General features: G+C 38.9%; 2 protein-coding genes across 2 annotated transcripts in view; one reads left to right on the top strand and one right to left on the bottom strand.

The window, feature by feature from the left end:
• cdh23 (cadherin-related 23) overlaps positions 1 to 23,538 on the top strand; it is a 328,046-nt gene that overhangs the window by 155,170 nt on the left and 149,338 nt on the right. Inside the window, exons 11-13 of the mRNA XM_055162881.1 lie at positions 10,553 to 10,665; positions 14,182 to 14,370; positions 22,606 to 22,755. Coding sequence (XP_055018856.1) covers positions 10,553 to 10,665; positions 14,182 to 14,370; positions 22,606 to 22,755 — 452 coding nt within the window. The remainder of the gene's footprint in view (positions 1 to 10,552; positions 10,666 to 14,181; positions 14,371 to 22,605; positions 22,756 to 23,538) is intronic.
• On the bottom strand, positions 4,728 to 6,890 carry LOC110168180 (tripartite motif-containing protein 16-like). Its single transcript, XM_020933601.2, has one exon. It carries the CDS (start codon positions 6,880 to 6,882, stop codon positions 5,260 to 5,262), a length of 1,623 nt encoding a protein of 540 aa, XP_020789260.2. The 5' UTR covers positions 6,883 to 6,890; the 3' UTR covers positions 4,728 to 5,259.

The following is a 23,538-nucleotide window of genomic DNA, read 5'->3' as shown; positions in this document are numbered from 1 at the left end:
TCACAGAATTAACCTCAGTTAGCCACATAGCGCTCTGACAGTCTCTGCTCAGACCAATTATACATGCCTTCACATGAGCAGCACCACAAACAAACTGTGTGGTGTCTTGGTGAATAGCCGCAGTGTTTTTTTATAGTCATTTGTTGGTTGAGAACGCTACTCTGACCTCTGGGATCTCACCACTGCTCAGGCTGAGCTCTGGGGAGTCTTTATCAGACATTAGAATATGATTACATTCCTCTCTGCGGGACGCCCACTCACTGTGTCCTGTCAGGAGAGGTCTGCACTGATAGGGAGGGCTGTGTGGGGAGGGCTGCACGGGGAGGGGAGAGCTGCGGAGCCATGGAGCTGTGTGTCACCAGTCTTTGGATCCCCGGGGCTTTTGGGTTGTACTCCCCCACCCCCACACTTGTGTTAGTGATTCTTCAGAATAGTCATAAAACAATAATTATTTAATATGTGTCTTTTTTGGTTGGTACACAAAATAATCAGTATGGTTAGTGGGGCAACAGTGGCTTAGTGGTTAGAGTATTTGTCCACCAACCCACAGGTCGCAGGACTGATTCTCACTTAGACCAAGCTCTGTTGTTGTGTCCTTAGGCAAGACAGTTCACCCACCTTGCCTAGTACTATGAATGTGAAGAGCCATACGTTCTGTGTTGGCAATGATTCCCAAGATCGAGGATTTAAAGCCAGAACAAAGAGTATGTTCAGGGTATTTTATCAAGGGGAAAGACGTTATTGCCCTTCTTCTTACGGGATTTGGGAAAAGCTGAATATACCCGTTAGTCCCGTTAGTGGCGCTTTAGATATGTCAGGACCAAATAGCAGTGATTGGTTAAATAAAAAAATGTACCCGACTACCATCGAGCAAACTAATTCTCTGCTCCGAGGTCCACGAAGTGAAACCGGCTGGTGAATCAGGCTTGGCCAGAGGGGCAGATGGCACATATTTGCTCTCTAAGTTCCATTACTCTACCCCAGGGCAGCTGTGACTACATTAGTAGCTTAACACCACCGAGGCTTTGAGAATTGGCATTACTCTTATCTGTCTTCATGGAGACAAACAGGTGACACTACCAGCAAAAGTTAAAGGTCAGATCTGTGGAGAGGAGCATCTACTTTAAGAATGCATATTTTTTAGCAATAACAGCTTGTGTATTTCAGTGAGGAACCTTTAAGTCTCATCAAGCACAGCTATATTTATGGATTAATTTAGTGACATAATCCTGGCATTTTAGTTTGTGAGTATCCTAATTTGTAGAAAACTGCAATAGTAACAAATACCGCTGACTGTTGGGGCAGGAGAATCCCCGGTTGTGTGGTTTACATGCAGCTGCTCTGGTCAGACACTGAAGCTGACAAACCAATTCTGAAACAGGAAGCCCGGAGAGCGCTGTCTGAGCCCCGCGGCGTCTCTGCCCACTGCCACCATGTCAATATCAGCCATAATGAGACAATTGAGACTATTAGTGCTGCACCGTGACACTGCAGAGGTGTGCTGTGGCAAAATACTAAATACATATCTCAAATAAATCACTCCGGTTTGCAGATATTAACCGTAAAATTTACTTTTTCTCCATCATATATGTTTACAGTAATATAGTATGACATATCAATAAAGGGGGAGGGCATCCTTGTGATTTTAAACTTGCTGAAAGGACATAGGGCATGCAAACTTCATAAAGGTATATCTATTTAACTTTCATATGTTCTTGCTGAATGTTCCACAGTATGGCATTAAACTTAAACATCTGCAGAGTCAAAAAGGTGAAACCACTAAGCCAAGTTACAGGTCCAGACCGTGGACAGGCGATCACTGTTTTTCAAGGTATTTTTGAGCATTAAAACATCTCTAAATGATTAAGTGTAGGTTAGATCGTTTTGTTGTAATACTGTAGAACATTCCAGACAAAGCAATCAGATCTCCCCGGAGACAAGCATGTTACAGAGTGCAACTTTAACATCTTTGGTTGGCAAATGTGTTAATCTAATTCTTTGCAGAGAAGTAGAAACACAAATCTTTCTCCCACAACACCCCAACAATTTAATAAAGTAAAATAAATAAACTCTGTGTGGTTAACTTACCGAGCAAAACAAATTGCCTTTAGCTCTTTATACAACCAATCCTTCAAATATAGGAATCGCTTTTTAACCATCAACTTTGAAATAATCGCACTTATTTAATTTATTATTTATTTATTTTGCCGGAGAGTAAATCTGATCTGATTGGTTTGTAAATACAGAAACTAATTACACAAACAAACCTCGAGCAACACTATATTAGATACATAAGGATTTATTACCGAAAATGTACTGGCATTCATTTATTCATTCATCTCATTTCACTCTGTTTAATTGAAACTCCTTCTTCTAATACTACATTTTGCGTAGCTAAACTTTTCAAATGTCTTTTTTTTTAAACAATACCTAAATGTCAAGTTTGTATATGTAGTTCTCCAAATGAATACAATTGCTCAGTTCTATTCAGAGTAGATCTGCAGCGACAAGTTTCACGTGATTACATACTATATTCTTCGTGCAATTATTTAAAAAAACACCATGTGCTTTTGTCTGCTATATACTTATTATGTGATAATTGTATGTATCATTATGTTGTAATAAATTTAAATTGCAATATTGATTCAAAACATCTTAATAAAAGAAACAAGTCTGCTAATTACATTTTAAATTGCAGAGCCCAAAGTCCCGCCATAGTCCTGCATGGGTCCATTTTTAGAGACCCGCACCCGCCCGCACCCTCGCAGTACAGCATCGCACTCACCCGTTAACCCATGATTATATTAAAATTAAACTCGCACCTGCCTAGGCCCGTTAACATTCCATTTGTTACCCCCCTGTGCCCGTGGTAAATCACACACAAATTAAAAGTATTCTAACTGAAGCGTCCATCAGAATATTAATTGAAAAGTTACGATTTCAAGAATTACAATAATGAAATGAAATGAAACGGTTTCACTTTCTTCAGTACGAATACAAATTCACAGACACGACTTGACTGTCATCACTTCACAGGCTTTATTTACTGAGCAGGAGAAACATTGATCGAGATGCCGGACTTTTGTGCCACACACGCCACGGACTGGATTAAACTAGGACTAACCCAAGACTAACCAGGACTAACCTGGGACTGAACTAGGACTAAACCAGGACTAAACCAGAACTGAACCAGGACTCACTATTGGGTTGGGCTTGGAGGTGCGCCCGCGTAGATTGTCAGGTGACCCCAGGCGTAAAGGACCTGCTGTCGCTCGAACACGCTTTGCGGACACCCTGCTCGGCAAACTCAGCGTTCTCTCTCTTGAATCCAAGATTTGTCCTGGTTTAGACCTGGTTTAGTCCTGGTTTAGTCCTGATTTAGTCCTAATTTAGTCCTAATTTAGTCCTGACCTGCCTGTGTGTAATCACTACCCGCCCGCATACCCACCTGTAAAATTCGAGAATGTTAAAACCCGCTCGTTTCAGCAACTATTTGCCTGTACCGAACCTGGAGCAGGACTCTGAGACCCGCCTGCCCCCTTACTCTACATCTTGTTATCACAACAAAGCTCCACCCTGCTGTCACCTCTTCTTACAGCTGCAGATCACACTGACAAGCTGCATTTTTATTATTTTTCATTTATGCCAAATGGTAAGGAGACACTGGCAAATCCAATGTGTATCACCGTTTAAGAAATTAATGTTGGAACAGTGGGCGTATACCGCTGGGGGTCAAAATGGGGGTCATTCTGACAATTATTCAAACATGTTAAAATCACTCTAAATACAACTTCAAATTGGTAAATGAGAATGAGAACCAATCATTGTCAAAAGCTCTGACAGGTTGATTTTGCACTGTATGTCTCCTTAAAATTTTCTCAACACATACTATAGAACAATGCATACTATAGAGCAATCCAGTCTCCTGCTTTGAACTTAACTTCCCTGAATATTTTAGAATATTTTAGTCAGTTATGATCAGCAGTATTCGTTCTCCCCACCTCTTGGCCCCAGCCCAGGCTAATTACCCCGGGCTGGTGCCTCTCCGTGGGCCCCCCGCTCCCCCTGATGCCCCTCCTGTGATCTCTGGACCGCAGCTTCCCTCCTCTTCATTCCTGCCGCGGTCCGGTCCATAATAGAGCCGTGAGCGGGGAGAGAGTACACGCACTGCAGGTTAATCTGTTGACCCTGAGGTTGTCCACTGTAGACTTCATCTGAACCTGTTTCTGCAGAGTCTAGACCCCAGCTATTTCTGTAAACTGTATGAAGTAGAGACTAATTCCCACAAGGAGCAGCAGGATGGACCTTATAAGGGCCGCAGGGTTTAATCTGAATAATTGTGACTGGTCGACCACTGAAATAATTGTACACTTTGATCATCATATTGTTATCTGGTCTCTACAGACTCTAAAACATGTGCAGTAAGACCTTTTATATCAAAGACAGTGGAATTATTACATCAAAATACTCTGTCTTACTATCTTTATCTAGAAGTCTTAGTTGGCATCTTCATCTTTTATTTGTATCTATTTTAAAAAACCTTAATTTCAACTGCTTAAAACAAAATTATGTTAAAAAATAAGCATTAAACTATGAAAAAGAAAGACATGTACATAAGACTGAATGTGTATATCTAGCAAAATTAACATTGCACAGGCCAGATTTATATCTAATACAAAACATGAGTGTTGGACATACAAATGTTTAAAATTTAAATGACTCCATAATGATAGTGATTCTTTATTATAATATTGTTTGCTTACTACACACTTGTGCTTGTAAGAATACACATTGAACTACATATACAAAAATACTGTGGTTAATGGTAAACAGATTTCAGATATTGTTTTGTAGAAAATGTCTTAAAATGATTAACTATGATGCAGTGAATTAAAAAGTGAGAAATATTAAAGTACCTATTGAAACTATTCTTCCACCATCCTGCTCTACTGGATGTTTGTGTAACAGGTCCCCACCCTTTTCCCATGAACCTGTCTCAACCTGCTGCTGCTGCTTTGGTCACAAATTTACAGCATTCAGCATGTCTTTTGGAGGCTGGAATGAGAATGAAATGAGTAATTCTAGTATAATAGTCATTCAATGTAAGAGTAAAATCATGATAAAACAGATTTGTATATTTAAACTTCATCACACATCAAATAGTAGTAAGTTATTAGACAATGTATTAAAACACATGCACTTTGTCACTGAGTTGTTGTTGTTATTACTTTTACTGTTACTTCTACAGGCATATAAAGTTTATTCAAGTTTAATGAAATGGGCAGTGCCTCTGACAGAAAAAATCCAGACTCCAGCGAACAGAGGCTGAGTGAAGTTGGTGTGGACTCTGTGGAGGAGGTTCATGCTCTGACCCTTAACATTGTAAAAGGAAACAGCCCCTGCGCTCTGGTTCAGGTAAACCCCGATTCTGGATGAGAGTGGGCCTGAGACCTCAGACTCAACATTATTGAACCAAAATGAGTATCTGTTTTCTTTGCAATCTAACGCCCAAGATGCATCATTGTCCCCAAATCCACATTCCTCTCTGGTCCCTTGTCTCTTAATGTCCCTGTAGGACACTGCGATACGAACCCCCCAGTACCCACTCCTCTCCACCTCCCAGTAACAGCGGCCTGTCAGACTCTCTCTGCTCATGACCTGCCTTAGCCTAACAAACCTCTCTGGGTGATCAGGATAACTCTGCTCTTTATCCATAAATGTGACTCTTCTGTTTCCATGAGACAGAAAAAGTTGTTTGTGTGCTGTGTTTGGGTCCATTGTAATGTCCTGTGCATATCTGATGAAGTCCTCTCTGGTGCATGGCTCAGGTTTAGGCAGCTTAAACTGTCTGATAGTGAGTTGCAGTTTGTCCCTCAGCACTGACACAGCTCTGGTATTGTCCTCAAAGTCCCCCCTTACTTTGGTCTGGACACTGGACTCTGTTCTCTTTGTGAGTGTGGACAGTGGAGGACAGTGCAGTATAAACTGGTTATGATCCAGAGTGAGGGACAGTGTGTCCAGCTCAGAGATGGTCTTCTTCAGATCACAGATGTCCCTCTGCAGTTGGTCTTGGAGCTCTTGGACTTGACTCAGTTTGGTCTCGTGCTCAGACTGGATCTGCTGCTCCACTTCAGAGCGTCTTTCCTCCAGGAGAAGAATCATCTGAGTGAACATGTCCCCACTTTGTTGCAGTGCTCTCTTGGCAGAGCGGCTGATGTCCTGGGCGTCCTGTTGGAGCGTCTTCAGGTCTGTCTCTTTGTGCTGGAGACTCTGGAGCAGCAGGGACTTGTTGGCCTCCAGCTGTGCCTGTCTCTGGGCCCTCTCTGCTGCAGAGGACACTGTGTCATGGCCCTTGTGTTGGTCCACAGAGCAGAGGTAACAGATGATCTGCTGATCTGTGCGGCAGAACAACTTCTTCACCTCGTTGTGTTGAGAGCAAAGATTTTCCTGGAGTTTGTCAGATGGCGCCACCAGCTGGTGTTTCTGTAGTACTGCCACATCACGATGAGGCTGGAGGTGAGTCTCACAGTAAGAGACCAGACACTGCAGACAGGAGCTGACAGCCTTCAGCTTCCTCCCAGTGCACAAATCACAACTCACATCTCCAGGTCCAGCGTAGCAGTGGTCAGCAGGAGGCACTGTGAGCCCTGTCTTCTTGAGCTCCTCCACTATATTGGCTAACACTGTGCTCTTGACCAGGACAGGCCTGGGGACAAAGCTCTGTCTACATTGAGGACAGCTGTACCTTTGCTCTTGGTCCCAGTTGGTTTGGATACAGTCTCTGCAGTAGCTGTGTCCACAGGGAAGAGTCACTGGCTCCTTCAGCAGATCCAAACAGATGGAACAAGTTATGGTTTCCCGGTTTAAAGCTCCCTGCGCCATGTCTCCACTCAGTCAGAATGACTGTGTGAGGCCTCGCCCCCTGCTCTGAACAGGTCTAAGCATGAGAAAGTGACTGAGGCTGAGTTAAACTATTGTGCCATAGATTTCTCTCCACTCTAGTGTCTGTCTGCTGTTTACTACTGAAGGTTCTCTTATGTATCAAGGGTGCGCTTGATAATATCTACTGTAAACCCTGAGTCTTAAACTGTGTCTGGTTCTGTCTTCAGTGAAGATTCAACAAAACTTTGTCATGTGTCATGGTTCTTAAGGTGATACTAAAATGTAATGTAAATGTAATTTCAGTCATCTTTTTTTTTCTTCCTTTTTTCATGTTTACCTAAATAACAATTTAAATAACAATTATTCTGATCTTTATTATTGGTTACAGTTCCTCTTTAGTTATAGTTTAGTGTGGGAAGAATTGGGAGTAAATGTTTGCTGATTTTGACTCATAGTGGCCTCATATGTTTTGCTTACCTAGAGCAGAGTAAACGATTGTGATAATGTCACATGTATGAACTGTTCTGTTTGGAGATAGTGCAGGGCCTGGGCAGGTCTCAGAAAACATGCTGCAGTCACAAAGAATCACAATGAACAACTGCACATATTCAGGCTCTTGGATGAAAAGGCTTATCATTCCCTTTAACACTACACTGTAAATGCAGGGGAAGTTACAGAACGGTTTACAGTAAAAACACTTTTGCATAAGGCCATTCACAATAAGTACAGTGATTTTTTTATTATTATTATTTTTTTATGTTTTATTTTTTTGTAATGTGATAGCCTATTGTAACTTGTACACAATTATACATCAAAGTTAAAGTCACATTAATAATAACAGCATTTAATAAGCCCTGTGCGTGGAATGGTGTAATATAGTAGCAGGTAATTAAGCAATATTATTTCTTCTAATGAAATAAATATTGTCATATCTTACTTGGAGTGAGTGAAAGCTCCAAAAACATCTACTACTAAGATATATTATGGAATTGCATATTTTGAATAAAGTTTTTTCCATCAGGCTTTCTCTCACTGATGTTGTAGATTTGAATAAACTCTTCCTAATAATCTCGCTTAATCTTTCTTCAGATAAACACAATATATTTAAAAGAGAACTTCCTCCTTTTCTCCACACTGTAATTTATTGTTGTCTTTATACAAGCTTCATTTAGCAGCCAGCAGCTCCAGAGAAAAAAAAAAAAAAAAATCTAAAACAGGGAATACCATAATGCATTACCAGAGGGAGGATATTCAAACACAATAGTAGGATTAAATATTATGAGCGGAGGACTTAAGTGTCTCTTGGTCTAATATTTTAACCTGTGTAATTGAAGTGAATATAGAACATACGGCTTTTGAACCTGCTAATGAGTACGGTGCAGTGGAATAATTTGAAATGCACGTCTTTGAATGAGATCATTGACTGTAGTAAAGTTAATGGGATTCACCAGTGCATGTAAAGAGTGCAGTGAGCCAGCCCAGGTGTTATTAAAAAGCTATTTATGATAAAGACACTAATATTCACATTCAGCTTTTAATTTAATATACCAGTCAAGTCAAGTGTACTAAGCATATTTTACTGTATTAATATTAGTGTGTGTATTGTGAGAGTAGGTCTATAAATTATACAGGCAAGTATCATTCTGTATCTGTAAGTGCCTATGGTTCGACCACTCTTTTCACTGGGGCTGTAACAATAACTGAAATATCGTGATATCGTATCGTCAGAACTCTCACAATAATATCATGGTCCATCACAATATATCAAATGGCAAGGTTTTTCAATTAAAAGTTTTAAAAAAGAGGGAACTGCATAGGCTGTGATCCGTTACTTACTTTACTACATAATATAATAACTCTTATTAAGCACTTTTAAATCTTATTTCTTTGGAATATGGCAGCAATGATTCATAATGAAGACTGTTCAAGGTATTTAAAAAGGAAAAAATAGTGCATGTACAGTTCTGTTTATCCAGACTTGTCAAACTGAGGTCCGGGGTCCAAATTTGACCTGCAATATAATGATATTTGGCCCATAGAGACATTATTTATTAAAATTTGTGTTAGTATTTTGTATTATGCTTGTTCTGGATTCAATGTTTAAGCAAAACTGTTATTAAACATTTTTTTAAGGTTTAACTTTACATATCTCAAAAGAAGAGAAAACATGCAGATGTTGTTACATTTTTTCAATTAATATTTAGTTTGGCCCACGACTTAGTCTCAGTTTTTAATTTTGGCCCTCTGTGAATTTGAGTTTGACACCCCTGTCTTAATCCCTCCAAAATATCTCAATAAATATCATACCGTGAGACGTGTAACAGGATAATATCGTACCGTGAGATTTGGATATTGTTACATCCCTACTTTTCCCACACAAAAAATTACACAACTAACACAACTAAAATTCTTACCTAGTCATTTCTTCACTCTTTGGGTGTAAATTGTCCTTGTATTTTGGATGGGTTTGTGACATAGGTAGTGGTAATCTGTTTTTATAGCTCACTGGTACTTCCTGTATTTTGTATTTTTCAACTTTTTTGCATAAAATCTAACTTGACCAATCCAAACTATGATAAATATTCACCGTAATTACTATCTCACAATCCACAATTACAAAACAAGTGAAATAAAAATATGAAAACCTGTTATATATGTATTTTCAGATGATTCAAAGTAACCATCACCACCTATTTATTCAATGATGTTAAGAATATTATATTTTATAGTTACCTTCTAAACTAGCAATTAAATTTGCAAATGTGTTTTAATCTAAAAAGTATCATTATCTAAACAAAATTGGAACCCTTTTTTCAGGCCCTTAGAGTCTTAATTTAAAATCCTTGGCCACAATCTGATAAACACATTATGCAATATCTGATCATTATGAAATCAACATTCCCCAACATTCAGATCCCAACCAAGCGTAGACATGTATCCTGCAGGCCTCTGAAGAGATGTAGAATTGATCGGTCTGGCCTGTCACCGTTAGCCATGCAATTAATTGACCATTATCCAGGATGTCCTCCACTTTACATTCTCGCTGTGCCCCACCAACCCATTAATGAGTGACTGAAAATATCAACATCCTTAAATGTTTCATCTCTGTGACTGACACCTTGAATCACCTGTTCCAAGTTTTTTTTTACATCAGATGCCCTCCCAGTTCTCCCACTGTTGTAAGTTTTAATGTTTAATTCATACTATTAAGATTAAACTTTTTACTCCACACTGCCTAGTCATGGTGGTGTTGTTATTTATTCTGTTTTGTCTTTTAAAAAGCATACAAACATATTAAAATTTAAAAAGATAAAGTTTAGTGACATTACTTTATTTGTTTGAACCAACACTAGCCCTGCATATTCAGCAAAAACACTGAAGACAATAGTGTGAGCTGGCAAAAAGCCACTCTCCGAAAGGTGGGCTCCGGCTGTGGCAGATAAAACAAAGGACCGCGAAAGGGTCGGAGGTGGTGGGTGAGCTCAAGGCAGGTGAGCAGCGAAAACTGTATCAATATTACATGAAATCCCGACACCATATTTCTCACATACCAGACTGGCGCGTTTCTTCGCTTCCCTTGGCGCATATGTTGAATTATCCACAATGCCATTTTTGCCTGTCCCTTTGACGTTTGTGTCTTCTGTCTCTCTGTCTCTCTCTCTCTATGCAGGGAACACCAACCATGTTTTTGCCCTGGACTTCCTTAGTGGAGACCTGACAGTGAATGGACAGCTGGACAGAGAAAACCCGCTGTATTCGGCTGGATTCACGCTTACTGTGGAGGTGAGGAAAGGCTGCTGTCTACTGCAGTACTCACAGAAGAAGACAGAGACATAGAAAATGCGATAGAGATTGAGTATGGGTTTGGACATGTAATCCAATAACGATGTCACGGTATCAAATTTTAGTGTGCCTTGTGTTGTGAGATGAAACTAACTTCATTAATTTACTTATTTCAATCACAATGTTGACTAGATCACCAATACTCTCGTGTATGACCAGCTTTATGAACTTCATGAATAACAGAGTAAAGTCAATTTTATATAAACAATCACCTAGTACTAGTTTTTTGGAGTATAGAGTAACCTGAAAAAAAAAAAAAACACTTCTTGCATCTAAAATTGTCTTAGTATATTTTATTTATGATATTATGACCATAATAATCACGGGCTCTGATGACTTTGCTTGGATTGTTCCACACTATGGCGCCATTTAAAAATGGAGACATTTCCCTTCATTTGTACTCATCTTCTACACGCAAATGGCAAATTTGCCTCTGAAAACAAATCTTTCTAAAAACCCCAGCTAGAGTGGAGATTCTGGGAAACTACGGTTTGGCGTTTGCATGTTAAGTGAGATAAACGGAGTGTGAGGGCAGCTGACACGCCAAAACTGCGACCAGTGTTTACCTTTTGCTCTGATGATGATCATGAAGCATTAAGAGCAGCAGTCACATTTCTTCTGGTGTAAACACTTTTCATATGTTTGCATTTGCACACACAGCTGATTGATCATATCAATGACCAGAGAAAAATGACGGCTCAGAGGTTGGCAATTTTGCCACTTCTTTAACAGATTTTTGGAGAGGCAAACAGAGGCAGTAATGCAGGTTTTTCAAGGTATTTTTGAGGAATACTTACAACTGTAATGAAATAAATACTGCAGGTTTGAATCTAATCCAGGTGCCACCCATAGGCTTGGTGTAGTTATGATGGCGGATGATGGCGTATTTATTCGAAAACTTTTTTGAAAACGATGTGCACAATGTTATTTTGGAAAATGGAGGGAGGGAAATATTTGTTTCTCAACATACCCGTGTAAATGTAGCCTATAGCATTAAACCTACAGACCTTGTATTTTTTTCAACTTCAGGTTTTTATTGCTAAAAACACCTTGAAAACATTAATTGTCTGAGACAGAGGTCACCTTTACACAGATCTGACTTGGCCTTGTCTTTATGGAGATTGAGAACAATATAGGCAAAACAATTTTATCTCCATAGATACAACTGCTGGCATCAGCTGCTTGTCTCCATGTAAAAGTTTAATGCCATACTGTGGGATAAGGCAAAACAATTTTATCTCCATAGATACAACTGTAGGTGACAGATCCTTCACTAGAAAAGTTACATAGTGCCTTTAGCCATTATTTTATACCAGAATAAGGCATCTCTTTCCTCTCTTCCCCACTCTGCGTGACAGCTGAAGCAGTCTTTACAGCAGAGGTACATGACACATTGAAAACCTGTGGAACAAACCTGGTCTTCACTATTAAAGCCCATTTTGAGAGAGCTTCTGTGTTTGTGAGTTCCTGTCATGGCGTGGGGACCATCAGATCTGTCAGAGTCCTGGAGGAGGCCACAGATAAAAAGGAGGATTTACTGTTCCTCTGCTCTGGGTAGTGCATCAGCCGCTGGGCCGTATCTGTCCCACTGCTCTTTAGCATGTCAGTCCTGGTTTCTCATCCCCATCACAAAACCTCTGTCCACTCAGCCACTGTATTTCTGTTCATCTGTTCTGTTTTTTTTCTTCTCCAAACTATTGTACACCCGGTGGTCCCCGCAGGGTGTGAGAGGGTGCGTGAAATGGATTTCTAAGAGCTACTCAAAGTGGAAAGATTTGTGATCAAAAAGTCAGTTTTTCAGTGTAAGGCCAGTGGGGTACATTGTGGATTTTGATGCTACGTCAAGTATGAAGTACGAAGGTCTACGCTTTTCCCCAAAATCATATATTTTTTTAGTTTCTATCTATAACATAATCCCAGGAAAGTTTTCAATTTGAGACTATAACCATGATTGTTTAATGGAGCTCAACAAAGACTGCCCACTGCTTGGTTCCAGAAGTCAATTTCTCATTCATTTTCTCCGTAGTCTTTCCAAAAAAGACCTATGACTTTTTTTAAACATCTGTTTCTGAAACTTATTAATATTACACAAACATTTTGTTGAATTTGAAATTTTAAATTTGTTTTATTGGACTTAAAAAACACATTAGGAACATTAGTTATTGTCATATCTTTAAACTGTTAACAACTGGAAACTGTTACTTCTGGAAACAGCTTGGACTTTTGGACAGATTGGCAGGATAATTAAGCTCCATTGTGCAAACTCAGACATGATTGGAACATATTAAACATATATATTTTGGTACAGCATTCTGGCTTTTTACTTTAACAAAAAAACTGAAAAATGACATGCATTTAATGATTCTCATTTTTTATGTAATCTAATGAGGTTTTGATCTTCTCTTTTATCCTCATATATTCATGTTTTGGCCATTAGCATTTTTTATTTTGAATAAAAAAAAAACAGATTATTTTACAACAGATATTTTTCTCTTCATTTGTTGCCAGCACCATCTGTTTGCAAAATTAATAGTTATTAAATGCAATACTGCAGTTTTTATGCTCAATATATTTTTTATTCGAAATCCATATAGTTTTATTACTGTTTTACTGTTTTCAACCTTGGCATTCTGTTTGCATTTTTCTTTCTACTTCTTTGCCAACTTCTTGAAAGTAGGGATTTGGGCTTCGAGCTTTAATTGTAGCACATAAAAAAAAACTCCCATGTTTTCAAAGTCCGATTGTGTTTACAGCAAACTGATAACATATTCTGACCTCATATTAATTGAAATCGATAATTGCAAAGCAGAAAAGTTGAATAAGTGCAAGTACTGAAAAACGAAAAAAATGGCACCCAAAATGTATTTATAAGATATAGATTTTCTCATGCGTTTTGTCTCGTCTCTCTCCAGCTTGTGCTTATAGGTGCTGCTACGCTATTGATTGTGGTTTGCCATAGTAATACAACTAATTTCTCAACTTCAAGTGGCTTAGATAGCGGCGCCGCGTGTGAAGGTGGAGGTCAAATGATTCAGCAATGACGGGACAAGCGCAGCTAAAGCATTGTGATGATTACCAGAATTTAGAGCGTCATTTTGACCTATTATTCTATATAGCAAGTGACAGTCCTCTATCAATAAAGACTACACCCATTCCTATCTTCTCAACCATTTTCTGTTTCTTCTTCAATCTATGGACAGGAGTTGAAAAGTCTATGTAATTGTGTCTTTCTTCTAAATCTCATTGTGTAGAGGTGTGGAAAAGAGGTCTTCTCGCCCTTTTCTTGGCCCCATATTTGAACGTATTTCTGTGATTGCTTTGAGTCTGCCCACCTTTTGATCCAATAAATGAACAGCTCTAAATACCTGGTGACTGGCTGCACTGCGAAATGACATTTTTCAAAGCAATCAAATGCATTTCTTGTCCTTTTTGTCTGTCTGCGTGGCTCCCCTATAGGCCACGGAACGCCAGGACGACCGTACCCTGTCGAACGCGTCAGTACGGACCAACTTCACTGTTCTGCTCATTGACGAAAATGACAATGCCCCGAAGTTCAACAGCTCGGAGTATAGGGTCACCATCACCGAACTGGCACAGGTTGGGTTCGCTCTGCCGCTCTACATCCAGGCAGAAGACAAAGATGAGGTGAGTTTTGACGTGTTACAGTAGTGTGGTGGCAAAGGTGGGACAGAAAATATAAATGTTTACATAAATTACAGTATGAAGGAAATTGTAATTGGGACACTTCCAAAAATAATGCTTGAAATCTTACTCAAGCATAGGGAAAAAATACTGGTGAAAACATATCTTGAAAGAATAACAACTGCATCATTAGTAACTAGGACTGTCACAATACTAATATATTATTGGCTGTACTATATCAAGTTATTGTTCAGTGATAGAAAGAATAATATTTCAGGAAGATTTGAGCTTTAGAATGTGAAATAAGTAAATCCTTTGCTACTTTATACTTTATTGAAGCTCATAATTTTCAACAATACTGTATATTTAAAACACTAACTTATACTAATATTATTAAGTAGTATGTTGAGTGCTCAGTATTTATTGTGTGTACATTTTCTTTGCATTGGTAAGGATTTTTGTGCATTTTCTTGTGTAATTTGAAAATATTTGTGCTGCTGGGAGTGAAAGAAGATATTTATTTGCTACTATTTTACTGCATTTAGAATATGTTTTGCATTGTTGTATAACATTTAAATGTTTTATTTTATGGTTTTGAAGAAAAAAAATAGACTATTCAACAACAATGCATCACTATTCAGTAATAATATAAAAGAACCGTGGACACAAGGTTGTGTATTGATAATATATCTCTATTTGTGCCGACATACGAAACCATTTTTGTCCTTGGAAGCCATGTCGAGCAGACAAAAAAGAAACTGCACAAGACGTAAAACTGATTCAATATAATAATTAAATATATTTTCAATAATATATTTCATAAACCTGACAGAAAGGTTTCTGTGTAGAATTAGATTATTTATATAAAAAAGCATCACTTCAATAGAATATTCAAAGTACATGGATTGAAGAGTTTCAACATTAAAATCACCTTATTCCCAAAGTCTCCTAATATAAAATAGCTTTTAATTATTACACAATCAACACCAGAAGATCATGTATAACTTAATATGTGCATACAACTTGGTAGGCCTGTCCTGATAATTACTATTTCGACTCATCGTTCAATACATATTAGAAGGAACAATCATTTTTTGGTGTCAATATTTATTGTGGAGACTTTTTCTTAATACTGGTCAGGAACTAGATTTGAGCAATAGTCAGTCAAAGAAATAACTTTTATCTAGCGTTTAATTCTGCTTTGTATCTATTACAGTTCATGTTGCATACTTTTAGAATATTTTTTGGAGATAATTCTACTTCAGGGTTATTGCGTCAGTGTCATAAATTAGATTCAACATTATCGTTTATCATCTATATTTTCTTCAGCAATATATCACGTTACGGAATTTGTTTTCATGAATGCATACTATGGAAGTCGAGAGGGGTCACAACAAACCAAAAAAGCCACAACACACCAAAAAAGCCACAACGGAAAAGACCGCAGGACTCTATTTTAATGCTAACGCCACAACAAATACAAACACCACAACACAAACGCAAATGCCGCAACACATTAAAAAGCTGCAACAGAACTGACCGCGGGACTCTATTTTCCGACGGATCGATCAAGCGGCAAGTGAAGAAGAAGAACTACAACATGAAACGAATAATGATAAAACAATAAATTACTTTTACTGACGTTTCCAACTTCTCCGTTCCTTTACTTTTCACGTTGTAGTTCGTCTTCTTCACTTGCCGCTTGATCGATCCGTCGGAAAATAGAGTCCCGCGGTCAGTTCCGTTGCAGCTTTTTAATGTGTTGCGGCATTTGCGTTTGTGTTGTGGTGTTTGTATTTGTTGCGACGTTTGCATTAAAATGGAGTCCCGCGATAATTTCCATTATGGGTTTTTTGATGTGTTGTGGCTGTTTTTGGTTTCTTGTGGCTTTTTGTTGTGTTGTCGCGTTTGTATTTGTTGCGGCGTTTGCGTTTGTTGTGACCCCTCTCAGCTTCCAACTTCGTGACAGTCTCTTCAAAGAGCGTAATCTCTGTGTAAACCCTCACTTTAGCGTGTATCAACCAGAGTGCTCTACCTGTTCTAGCGCGTTAGCATGTCCACTACTTCCCATTAGTCGTGTCTACCTCCCATTGAGACGCCACACCGCAACGCGAACACACACTCGAGTCTGTCACTGTCGCGCTGCCTCTCCCACACACAGCACACTCACACATGGACTCAACTACAATTTAATTTGCTCTGGAAGAGATGGGATAGAGCATCAAATTATACCTAACGAGGAAAATCAATCACCCGGCGTGCAGATAAGCCGAAAGCTAGTCAAGTCGGATTGATTCAGGCACAGCGGCGGCCCGGGTGAATTTGACAGATAACCGTGAGTCAAGTGCTGAGAGAAAAGGTAGCACATGCAGCGATGGAGAGCACAGTCCCCCCACAAGAAAATGGGAAGGATTCGTCTACAGAGCAAAAGTACCAGTCTGAGTAATTGGTGGAGCAGAAAGTCCAAAGTAGACAGAGGAGCAGAGAGGAAGAGAGAGAAAGAAGGGGTAAGAGAGAGACGGGGGAGAAGAGGGAGGACGAAAGAGAGAAAAAGATGGAGAGAGAGAATGAGAGAGGGAGAGGATAAGAGAGAGACAAGGGTTTTAGAAAAAGGGAGAGAGAATGAGAGAGAGGGGGTAAGAAAGAAGAATGGAAAGAGAGAAGTATGGGATAAGAGTGAGAGAGAGAGTTGGTAAGAGAGAGGGGGTGTGAGAGAAAGAGAGAGAGGAAGATAGAAAGAGGGAGAGAGAGAATGAGAGGGGCAGGGTTTAAGAGCGAGAGAGTTGATAAGAGAGGGAGGGGGGTAAAAGAAAGCGTGAAGGTAAGAGAGCAAATGAGAGAACGGGGAAAAAGGGAGAGAGAATAAGAGTGATAAGAGGGGGGGTAAAAGAGATGGGGGTGAGAGAAAGAGAGGAAGAGGGAGAGAGAATGAGAGAGGGAGGGGGTAAGAGAGAGAGAGAAGGTGAGAGAGGATAAGAGAGGGATGGGGTGAGAGAAAGAGGAAGAAAGAGAGAAAGACAGAATGAGAGAAAGGGGGTAAGAAAGAGAGAAGGATGGAGAGAGTGAATGAGAGAACAGGGGAAAAAGAGAAAAAGAGAGATGAGAGAGAATGGGAGAGAGGGGGTAAGAAAGTGAGAAAGATGGAGAGAGAGAATGAGAGAGGGAGGGGGTAAGAGCGAGAGAGAGAGTTGGTAAAAGAGAGATGGAGGGGGGTAAGAGAAAGAGAGAAGGTGAAAGAGCGAATGAGAGAACAGGGAAAAAGAGTGAGAATGAGAGAGATGAGAGGGAGGGGGGTAAGAGAGAGAGTGGGAGAAAGAGAAGAAGAGGGGGAGAGAGAATGAGAGTAAGGGAGTAAGAAAGAGGGAAGGATGGGGAGAGAGAATGAGAAAGGGAGGGGTTAAGAGAAAGACAGAGAGAAGGTGAGAGAGCAAATGAGAGAAGAGGGTAAAAAGAGCAAGAATGAGAGAGATGAGAGAAAGAGGGATAAGAGAAAGAGGGTGGTGTAAAGACGAGGGAGAGAATGAGAGCGGGAATAAGAGGAAAAGGAGGGGGGGGAGAAAAGGAGAGAGGGTTGGGCAGATAACAGGAGCACTTAGGACAGTGAAGGGTCGATGTTTTCAGTTGGGCAGTAACACCTCAGCTTCTGTCTAGTATCTTTTGGGAAATGGAAAACAATCTCCAACTTTCACCCACAGCACTTCGATAATGCGACTTTATTAGGCTACGTTTATATGATGACGGTCTGAACAGAAGATGCAAAAGCGACAACGCGTCTCAGGATAAAATCTGCGTGCATACGGTGACGCAAAAGTATGTGGATTTCGATTGGGTACGCTTGCCGTCCCACATGTGTACTGTATGAATGCGACGTAAACGCGTACACGACGTGAGCAGATCTGACCAGAGTTTTGCGTCTTGGGCAGTGTAAACGGAAACACTACGGCGGAACGTATTCAACTTTTCCACTCCGGAGGGTGGTTTCAGATTTTTGCGTTTTTAAGCCACAAAAACGCCGTCAACGTCTAAACGAAAGGCACGTCCGATAAAATATTTTGACGTTTTTACCTGCAAACGTTCTCGACTAAACAGGCCCTTACATCCGCTAATTCCTCAGTGTTGATTTTTTTCTGTAATGATGATTTAATGTATTTGTAGTAGTAGAAAAGAGTAACAAAAAGCGTCATAGCAATATTTGTGATTGCAAATAACAAACTGCTGGAGTTAATGACGACAAAGTTTTTTTTTTCTCTCACATTTATACTATGGTTTAGGATTAAGGGTGTGCAAAAATATCGATATATTGTATTGTTTAATGTGATGATACAGTATCGATATCGTGGGCTGCTGTATTGGTATATCACCAAGAGTATTTTTTGGTATACTTTACTCAATTATTTAGTTATAGCGCTACAGTTTTGTTGCTTGTTTAGAGGAAGGAAACTTATTTTATGAGACACATTTGACATTTTCACTGTTTTGGTGATTAAAATGTTTGTGTTTCATATGAACTCTGCACAAGAAGTGGTTTAACAAAGACTTTTAGTACCACAGCCATGATTTAACCTTTATTTTTTAATTAAACCGCAATGAATAGTTTTGAAATATATCGTATCGAATTCAAAGTGCACTGTATCAAGGTATGTATCTTATCGGCAACTTCTTAATGATACCCAGCCCTAGTTAGGATGCAGTAGTAATAGTAGTAGTAATAGTAGTATTTTCGGATATATTTCTGGATTGCAAATAACTGCTTGAGTCAACAGTATGTCATAACGTTTTTTTTTTTAGTTTTTTTTTTATCTTAGATGGAAAAAGTTGCAGCTGCAGAAAGTGGTAGAAGAAGTATAGAGTCAAAGCTGCAGTAGTGTTGTAGTAATTGTAATTGTGTTGCATTTGAACTAAAACGCTGCTAAAATTAGAAGTTACATTTTTAGTTTGAGCAAATGCCCGTTTCAATTCCCCCCCTTCTAATATGACTTTATCTGTCGCCGGAGGAATACATTTGTTTTGAGAAATAAAATATGAGCCCCCTTTTGTTTAGCCCCAGTTGTATTGCTTGTTTTGATCCTTTAAACCTGCATGTCAGAGCTGATATACACAATCATTCACACTCTGCTTCACCCGTGCCGTAATCTCGCCTCTCCAAGTGTAAGGGATTATAGGCAGACGTTTCATTTTTTACAATATGACACAAGTGGTTGTTACCTCTCTCTCTCTTGTCACTTCTCCCATATTTGCTTGGGCACTGCGGGCATCTATAAAACTTTTCGCTGGAGGAACTTGTCACTAAACTTTTGTGGCAGCTGCGTCTGACAGGCTGCTTTTATTGGGGGCTTCTAAAGGCAGTGGCAAATGGACGGGCAATTACGTTTATGGGCAGTTTGAGGTGACATCCCTGCATATTGGATGGTCTTTTAAATAGGAGTCATCAGCCGCAATGGTTCTCCCACAGATGAAAACAAAAACAAGGGGCTATTTGGGCCGGCAGCATAATGCCAATCGACCGGCACGTCCGTCTTCTGCTCCTGTCCCCTGCACATGTGAGAGTCCAGCCTTAAGCCGGCGATTTCAGCTGAGGAGGGTTTCTGGGCTTAAGTTGAGATAATGGTTTACTGAGACTGTAATGCTCTTCTGAAAGATGCTTTTAATCAATGTCCAGGCCTATCAGCTACTTTGAAATACTCTGAGTGGGTGATGTTTAAGCACATTTATTTATTATAAACTCTATATTCAAATTATGTGTCCTCAAAGCAACATGTTGATATTGATATTAAGATATTGATAGTGATATATTATCTCTGCAATATTATTTATTATTTTTAGAGCCAATAATAAGATGCATAAATGTTTAACCATTTACAGCTCCACCATTTAACTTTTTATCCAACAAATAACCTAAAATTAAAGCATGTTTTTTGATGTTTTAATTGCACTGAAAAACATACGTTCTTACTATGAGCATATTTATGAGTTGCATCTCCATAAAGCTGACTCTTATTTGGTCTGGAATACGATCTTCTCCTGCTTGTCTCCATGGAAATCTTCTTGTTTTAACTGTAATACAACAAAGTATGGCATAAAACTTAATGCAGGTGACATGCCATATCCAGAACATGGCATGGCATACACGATGTTGCTTTAATTATTAAATGTGAATACACTGGTTACAGCATATTCAGGAACATACTCATGAACAAATTATGTAGTAATGAGATCAGTTAGAAAGTGATCAAAGTCATGTCTGCATATTTACCACAGTTATATTTATAGATTCAAACTAACCTTACCTTATATCGTAATAAATAAAAAAAAGTTACTTAAATGTACTCACCTATAACCCACTTTTTTCCTTATACAATTGCGTAGGATTTTATCAGCACCCTTTGGCATTAGTGACAATGGCAGAGAGCTTTCCAGATGTCCAGACCCACCCAAATGTCCTGATGACAAATGTGACATGTTTTTTACACTTTAAAGTAAATAAATCCCAGACGGCTCACATCTGTATAGAAGAGATAGTCACGGCTGTCACTGAAGATCAAATCATCGCTCGTCTCCAAAAATGAAAACAAAGCACATGCTCCTCTGTCTTTAGTGGCTTATGGCTAATCAGACAAGTCCAATACACTCCAGTATAAAATTTGATGACTATAAATGTGGAGAAACTGATTATTTTGCAATAAATTCAGTTGTACAGTTTATTTGTGTGCATATAGGCTTTCTGATTTGGTTAAAAACAACTGTCCTAACCTAAGATAAAATGATGATGATAAAATAAGATTCAAGTCTGCGTTGCAAAACAGGTGTATAAATTATTAATTTTAGCTTAGTTTTAGTTTAATTTAGACAATATAAAATAAGCAAAGCCACAGTCAGCGGTCAACAAACATTTGGTGGAGGAACCACTACTTACTTAACTTAACACTGAGAATGTAGTTTTCAAGGTGTTTTTAAGAGCAACATCTTAATTCAACATCTCCATGGAAACAAGGCAGTAGCTGAACCCACCAGAAAAGTTACACTGCATTTTTAAGGACCACCAAGAAAACTGAAGCATAATGCACCTGTTGCACTATTGCACAGCCGTTATTTTTATAATGTTTAAAATGCATGGGGAGTGTATTATATTCACTGTCGTTATATATACAGTAAAGGTCATAGATCACAGCACAATGCATTTGATGATATGATAAGAGTTTTTTTTACACTCCTTTATAAAGGTGCATCCTAGATACAAGGAGCAGGCAGAGGAAGTGGTGCAGGAAGATACCCCGATATGAAAAACACATTTACACACTGATAAGGGGTGAATGGGCCACAGTGCAGAGTTCATGAAGCATCAAACTGCTCCACCAGCCTCATATCTAACACTGTGAGCCAACCTGAATGTAATCTCCTGACTTAAACATTATACATATTTTAACACAGATATAGTAAACTACATAGTGATTGCCAGTTTTCCACATAAAAAACAAAAACAAAAAAAAAAACAAAAAAAAACTATACTCAAATGGTGTTAGATATGTTAGATATCAAGTGGTGGTAGATAATTGCTGTTTTACACTAATTTAAATCATATTGTTATTTTTTCCACTAAGTAAATTCTAATTCTAGTTTTGCAATTTTGGAAGCCCAATATTGGAATGGTAAAATATCCCAGTGTGATGTAGATTTGTGAAAAACATTCTGTGGATGCAGCTGGCTAGAAATAACCTCATCATTTGTAGTACTAAAATACAACATAAAGACAAAATGCTAATATAGTTTTGCAAATTTGGAAGTCTTATATCGCAATAGTAAGATATCCTACTATGATATGGATCCAAAAAACACATATATTTTGTTATATTTAGAAAAAAATATATAATGACAAAATGATATATATACTTATAATGTTATGAATAAACCAATCCCAGCAAAACCATAACCTACTTGGATGATATAGCTGCTGTATTCATGGGCTTCATCTTCCTTTTATAGGCAATATTTTGGCAACATCACTTGAGCTTTAAATTGTTAATTGCTGTAGTAGCAGACTTAATCTTCATTATCTAGAAACCTATAGATAAAGGCAAACAAAAACATCATTCACTAAAAGAGAACAAACTTAAAATCTCATTAAATTTGCAAAACTTGGTTTGTGCATCTTCTCTAAATCTGACACTATAATTGTACAAAGAGCCTCTTATCAGCTCTCCTTTTTTCCTAAAGCAATGTGTGTCTTATCTCTTTGTGCAGGGGGTGAACAGCATGTTCCAGGTGTTTCTGACAGGGAACAATTCAGAGTACTTCACCATTTCGCCTACAGCTGTGCAGGGCCGCGCAGACATCCGCGTGAGGGTGGCCAAACCGCTCGACTATGAGACCATCCGCAGCTTCAGCTTCTCTGTGAGTCTAACCTTTACCACACAAGTCTGTCTGTGGTGAGCACAGGGCACAGAGCTGTAGTCTTTTATTGTGATGTGTTTTTAAAGGTTCTATAATAGGAAAAAAAAATACTCTTCCAAGCCTAAAGCCATGTTATAATGCTTTTACCTCACCACAAACATGCCTGGAGTTGAGTTTTGTTTCATTCACACATATTTCAGTAATCCTTATTATCCACATCTCAAAGCTCAAAATGCTCTGCTCCACCTTATGATGTTATGAAGCAATAGTTTTCAAGTTAACAGCTCCTTTTACATTTACTTCAATAGAGATGGACAATCCCAGAGCTGAAACTATCCAAATGATCCTGGTGAAGGTGTATGGAGTTAAAAAACACAGTGGAGTGTATTACCACAGGGTCGGAGCTCAGTTTGTAGAGCGTTCGTCCACTGATCTGAAGGTTGGCAGTTTGAATCCCTCTCTCGACATAAACATCATTTGTTGAGTGGTCAAATCCACTGACTTACAGTTTGGCGGTGGAATTCTAGCTCCCACAGATGAATGCTATTGTTGCGTCCTTTGGCAAGACACTTAACCTACCTCACCCCCAGTGTCTGCATACACTGATGTATGAATGTGTGTGAATGGGTGAGTGGTTCCTTTTCGTAAAGTGCCTTGAAGGTGGATAAGCACTGTATAAAAATGTGACCATTTACCACATGACATCACAAGGTGGAACAGTGTTTTCTGTTTGAGTTGAGAACTCTTTGTGTATTAAACATGTGTAAATGAAACAAACCACAA

This window comes from Boleophthalmus pectinirostris, unplaced genomic scaffold (assembly GCF_026225935.1).
Source record: "Boleophthalmus pectinirostris isolate CB_2022bp ecotype Guang Dong unplaced genomic scaffold, ASM2622593v1 HiC_scaffold_5, whole genome shotgun sequence".
In the NCBI taxonomy this organism is placed as follows: Eukaryota; Metazoa; Chordata; class Actinopteri; order Gobiiformes; family Gobiidae; genus Boleophthalmus; species Boleophthalmus pectinirostris.
The sequence above is the reverse complement of the archived record's forward strand: the minus strand, read 5'-3'. Positions and strand labels throughout refer to the sequence as shown.

Bases quoted from the DNA above. Each gene is read 5' to 3' on its own strand.
- LOC110168180 (XM_020933601.2), bottom strand. From the start codon at position 6,882: ATGGCGCAGGGAGCTTTAAACCGGGAAACCATAACTTGTTCCATCTGT.